Source organism: Musca vetustissima, unplaced genomic scaffold, assembly GCF_032173495.1.
Source record: "Musca vetustissima isolate MV318-11 ecotype Yass unplaced genomic scaffold, APGP_CSIRO_Mvet_v1 utg11543, whole genome shotgun sequence".
Taxonomy (NCBI): domain Eukaryota; kingdom Metazoa; phylum Arthropoda; class Insecta; order Diptera; family Muscidae; genus Musca; species Musca vetustissima.
In genome coordinates, this window is record NW_026882310.1 from 70469 (window position 1) to 76468 (window position 6000).

At 34.0% G+C, this 6000-nt stretch overlaps 1 protein-coding gene across 1 annotated transcript in view; it reads left to right on the plus strand.

Annotated features, from left to right (window-relative positions):
* The window catches only part of LOC133328623 (synaptic vesicular amine transporter), a 56496-nt gene extending 55196 nt beyond the window's left edge, over positions 1 to 1300 (plus strand). Inside the window, exons 7-8 of the mRNA XM_061537165.1 lie at positions 567 to 793; positions 853 to 1300. Of these exons, the coding sequence (XP_061393149.1) occupies positions 567 to 793; positions 853 to 1293 (668 nt within the window). The 3' untranslated portion in view covers positions 1294 to 1300. The remainder of the gene's footprint in view (positions 1 to 566; positions 794 to 852) is intronic.
* The last annotated feature ends 4700 nt before the right edge of the window (positions 1301 to 6000 follow it).

The window sequence follows — 6000 nt, forward strand, 5'->3', positions numbered from 1 at the left end:
TTCTATAGAAACTCTAATTCAGCTAAGCTGAATTGAAGATTTTCTATAGAAACTCTAATTCAGGTAAGCTGAATTGAAGATTTCCTATAGAAAACTTAATTCAGCTGGGCTGAATTGAAGATTTCCTATAGAAACCTTAATTCAGCTAAGCTGAATTGAAGACTTCCTATAGAAACCTTAATTCAGCTGGGCTGAATTAATTAAGCTTAATTCAGCTGAGCTGAATTGAAGATTTCCTATAGAAACCTTAATTCAGCTGAGCTGAATTGAAGATTTCCTATAGAAACCTTAATTCAGCTGAGCTGAATTGAAGATTTCCTATAGAAACCTTAATTCAGCTGAGCTGAATTGAAGATTTCCTATAGAAACCTTAATTCAGCTGGGCTGAATTGAAGATTTCCTATAGAAACCTTAATTCAGCTGGGCTGAATTGAAGATTTCCTATAGAAACCTTAATTCAGCTGGGCTGAATTGAAGATTTCCTATCGAAACCTTAATTCAGCTGGGCTGAATAGGAGATTTCCCATAGAAAACATATTTCACGGCTTTGTCATTTTTAATTCCAGGCTCCATCACCTTTGCCAATATGGGTATTGCAATGTTGGAACCCTCCCTACCATTGTGGATGTTGGATAACATGGGCTCAAGTCGTTGGGAACAGGGTGTGGCTTTCTTACCGGCCTCGATTAGTTATTTAATTGGCACAAATCTGTTTGGACCCCTAGGCCATAAGATAGGCAGATGGTTTGCGGCATGCTTGGGTTTGGTCATCATTGGTGGCTGTTTGATAATGGTGAGTTGAAAGACTTTTAAAAATTTGGAATTCCTATAAAATTTGGTCTATATTTGCAGATCCCCATGGCCACTTCGATAACCCATTTGATCATCCCCAATGCTGGTCTGGGCTTTGCAATTGGTATGGTGGACTCATCGATGATGCCGGAATTGGGTTATTTGGTTGACATTCGCCACTCCGCTGTGTATGGTAGCGTTTATGCCCTGGGTGATGTGGCTTTCTGTTTGGGTTTCGCCGTCGGTCCCGCCCTAAGTGGTACCCTGGTGAAAACAATTGGCTTCGAATGGATGTTGTTTGGCATTGCCATTATTTGTTTCCTCTACGCCCCGCTGCTGACACTGCTGAAGAATCCACCGACACGAGAGGAGAAGAAGGTGGGTAGTATTACTGGTGGGGCACCAACTGCCGATGAGATTACAACAATACAAGCTACAAGTCCTGCCATTATAAATGACGGTGTCACAAATGCGGCTTTCACTGAAAGTGAAAGGCTTTAATTTTAATTTATTTTTAAGATTATAATTTTTTTTAAATATTTAATTTTTTTGTGAAGTGCTTGGAACATCTGCAGAGGATACCAACACAGTATTTGCTTTAATTTCTTATTTATGTTCCAAAATTTAGATTTTCTTATAGAAAATACTGCTATTTACTTTAATTATATTTTGATAACTCTTATGTTGCGTTTTCTCTATAAGTTTATATAAACAATTAAATAAATATTTTAATTTTTGTCATACGTTTTTCAGTTTGTTTTAATTTTTATTTTGTATTCTGCCTTTTAACGCCCTCAGGGCCTGATTCAGCTAAGCTGAATTGAAGATTTCCTATAGAAACCTTAATTCAGCTAAGCTGAATTGAAGATTTCCTATAGAAACCTTAATTCAGCTAAGCTGAATTGAAGATTTCCTATAGAAACCTTAATTCAGCTAAGCTGAATTGAAGATTTCCTATGGAAACCTTAATTCAGCTAAGCTGAATTGAAGATTTCCTATGGAAACCTTAATTCAGCTAAGCTGAATTGAAGATTTCCTATGGAAACCTTAATTCAGCTAAGCTGAATTGAAGATTTCCTATGGAAACCTTAATTCAGCTGGGCTGAATTGAAGATTTCCTATGGAAACCTTAATTCAGCTGGGCTGAATTGAAGATTTCCTAGGGAAACCTTAATTCAGCTAAGCTGAATGGAAGATTTCGTACTAAAAACCTAATTCAGCTAAGCTGAATTGAAGATTTCCTATAGTAACCTTAATTCAGCTAAGCTGAATTGAAGAATTTCTATCGAAACCTTAATTCAGCTAGGCTGAATTGAAGATTTCCTATGAAAACCTTAATTCAGCTAGGCTGAATTGAAGATTGCAGATTTCGTATCAGAAACCTAATTCAGCTGGACTAAAACTATGCTATTATTCATCAGTATTTTCCCCACTTTAATAAACTCATTCCTTTCTCCTGTCTCTCTCTTTTCCAGTCTCTTATTGTTGGCGAACGTTCGGCTGTACGCTATGTCACATATCAAAATTACGATGAAGATGAATAAATTGACTCTCTCAACGGCTGACTCTCAACGCTCTCTCTCCCTGGACTATGGACTCTAATGAAATATTCGAAAAAAAATTATGAAACTTGGAAAAATCTACAAAAAAAAAAAAATTGAATGGAACCTATTTATGATACAACCAACAATATCAGCAATATCATATGAAAACTTATACAACAAAAACAATCAAGTATGTTATACATAAACAAAACAAAAAACACGAAAATTTGGTTCAAAAGCTTTTGATGTTGACTATACAAATTTATATATTTACAACTATTTATTTATTTTTTTCTGGTTTAAAAAATTGTTGTTGTTAAACGAAACTTAGAAAAAATGTTTATAAAAAAAATAGAAAAAAATATTTTTCCAGCAATTGGCCTTTTCAAGAAAGCCACAAAAACTACAAAAAAAATATATATATTTATATGGTTCGTTAATGCGGGTCCTTTAGAAACACAAATTTTGAATACCCATTATGAACCCCTTGATACTCACACCTTGTTAAATGCACTATTCTTGGAAAAAATATTAGAAAAAATAATAATAATTAAAATTATTTATGTATATGGAGAAACAAAAAACCTTCTCTTTTACGGAACTCAATACCTTGCCTAGAGGTGAATTTAAAAGAGTTCCTCTATCGGAATCCCCATTTTGAGGGGATTCCTACTCCCAGTAAAGAAGATAGCCGTCAGGGTAACCATTCGAATTGAGATAAATCAATGTGTTTGTAAATATTTAAAAGGGAATGTTTTAAATATATTTTTCCGAATTTTGAAGGGGTATTTATTTACGAAAAATAGTTTACAAAATTTTGAGGAACCATAATAAAAAATATTTTAGTTTCTTAAGTATCTGAGCTATTTTAGACATCGAATCCTTAATACAAAAAAATGTACTTGCGATCATTGTCCTCCTTTAAATGTAACATAACTCTTTCGGCAAAGCGACTAATGATCTCTTGTTCTTCCCAAGGCTGGCAATACTAATGATTTGTGATGTGTTGCCAAATCTTAAAGATTGATTTCGTGTTACCAACGTATGACTATTTGTGACCCCGTTGAAAGTAAAGGGTTGTCAATATCAGATTTTCAAGGCTTTTGCTTAAAGAGGATTAGTTTTTATATATGGCCAAGGTTTTTCTTTAATTTAACCTTCAGATGTATACCGTACAGATTGACGATCTAAAAATTGACAGATATAAAATCAGGATTTTCAAAACGAAGATAATTCTTCTGATTCCGCAAGAGTTTTATGAAAGTACGATATTCATGGCTAATTTGAAATGTAATTAAGGACAATAATTGCAATTCGTGGATCATTGCTTATGACAGTTCTGCTTTAAGTTGCCAGCATCATATTATGTTATGAGATTTCTTTCCAGGCTGATTACAGAAAGTTTTGAATTTTATTTTTGACTCCATTACCTCTTTTAAATACCGCGTTATCGGAGATTTAAAATTACAATTTAATCAGAAGGTATATTGTTTTTCTCTCAAGGCTGGCAATACTAAAGTTTTGTCAAGTGTTGCCAAATCCTAAAGATTGACTTTTGTTGCCAACATATGAGAGCATACCTTTTGGTAACGCTGTTTAAAGTAAAAGTTGGCAATTGTTAACGTTTCGATTGCCTTCACTAGAATGGGGTCTTCTACTTTAATTTCAAAATCTTTCATTCGTTATATTTGAATCTTACAGTCTTATTCATAGTTGCTAATCATTTACATAATTGTATTTTTGCCAAAGATATCGATGTAAACAATTCAACTACAGACCTCGACCAACCTGACGCTTGTGATCGACCCAGTCACCTTCTAATTATACTACTTAAATTCTGCTACATAATTCAATACAGGCAAGAGAAGCCCTTCAGATTTCCAATAGTCTTGGGCAATCTCGTTCAGTTCAGTGATCGAACGAACTAGATCATTTTTTTTAAAGTAAACTAGGTCGTTCTCCTCGTTCAGTTGCTTATATCGTCCAAATGGATACTCAGTTCAATTGGCATGGCAGCGTATACCAATTAAGATCTGACAGTTCAACCAACCGTAAAGAATGATTACCTTTCAAAATCATTCGAAGAACTTTCCTATATATTTTCTCCACTTTGTTAATGGGTGGTGGTCGATGGCATAACTCCGACAGCACACTTGTTTGCGCGGTAGATGTTGCTCCAGACACCTTTGCCTCTTTTCCGTGCTTTCTAGCTCCACGGTTGTCTATGGGGGTGATTTGCTTTTAAATGTCGCTTCATATTATTTACTGACCCTCCAGCTATACGTAAAAAATTGTTCTTATTTGACGCCGTTCAGTTGATCAAAGTCAGTGAACCTGTGAACAACACTGAAGGTGTAGAAAAAAATACAATGTCGTTCAGTGAGCAACGTCGTTCAGAGACCGACTGAGTTCGGTAAACAAAATCGTTCAATGAACGACAATAACAAAAACTGAACTATGTAGATCACTCGTTCAGTGGACTGACTCGTTCAATTGAACCAGGTCGTTCACGAACGACACAAGACTAATTTCCAACGCCTCATATTACAGGCTTCAGTTATTCCATCATACGGTATTTACATGATCTGGAAGTTTTCAATATCTTTTATCACATATCGGCCATACGGAAGTAATTAACTCACTATATAATGTACTATATATTTCGAAAATAACTTCCTGTTAGTCTCTATCGCAGTGGCCACATTTCGTATTACTACAAAATCACAATTTACTACGCACCCTTTTGGCTTAGCCCTCTGTTAGCTATATACTTGCGACCTCGCAACTACAGTCTCTTTTTGCATATGCTGGTAATTTCATATTTAATCAGACAGGTAAAAATGTCAGGATGAAAATTATTTCATTGTAGCTGACTAGTAAATATTTTAAGATTCAATAAATTATTAAAGCTGGCAATACTGACGATTTATTAAGTGTTGCCAATATGTAAGAATAGAACTTTAGATAACGCGATTGAAAGTACAAATTTTATAATTATAAAAGGAAGTTAATTTCTATCGGTGGATTAAGCCATGATTTCATGTAGATCCAAGTATTCAGGTTGAAAATTCAAAAAATTAACATGTAAATTGGCTGAGTTGCCAACATATTGGAGATTATCAGAATGTTATTTCGGGTATTTTTGCCACAATAAAATTTAGTCAAAATTCTACTGGTTTCTTTCTTCTAAATACTAGCTAGACTACAGATTCTAGGTTTACTCGAAAATCCTAGAAAGTATTTTTTAAATTTTTATGCGGAATATTTTGTAGTAGAATACTTGAGATGTTGTAAAAAAGAAAGACGATTTAGCCACCATTTCACTACAAATTAATATTTTAAATTAGGAAAATATTTTTTTAATGGAAAATTATATATTTCCCATCATAATCACGAGTTGTAGTCCCACTCTCACTTAGATTCGAGACTTGCAATGCAACTTATACTTAGAGAGTTGCCAATATGTTGCAGTAAAGATGTTGCCAAATGCCGATGAACCTTCAAAATTATAAATTTGGATGCATTTACTAAGTCGTAATATTTATTTAATATTCATTAAAATATTTGCATACATTTTGAAAAAAATATATTTTCGATATGGCAAAATTTTTTAATTAGAGAATTACATATTTTCCATTAGGATCATGAATTGTAATCCTACTCT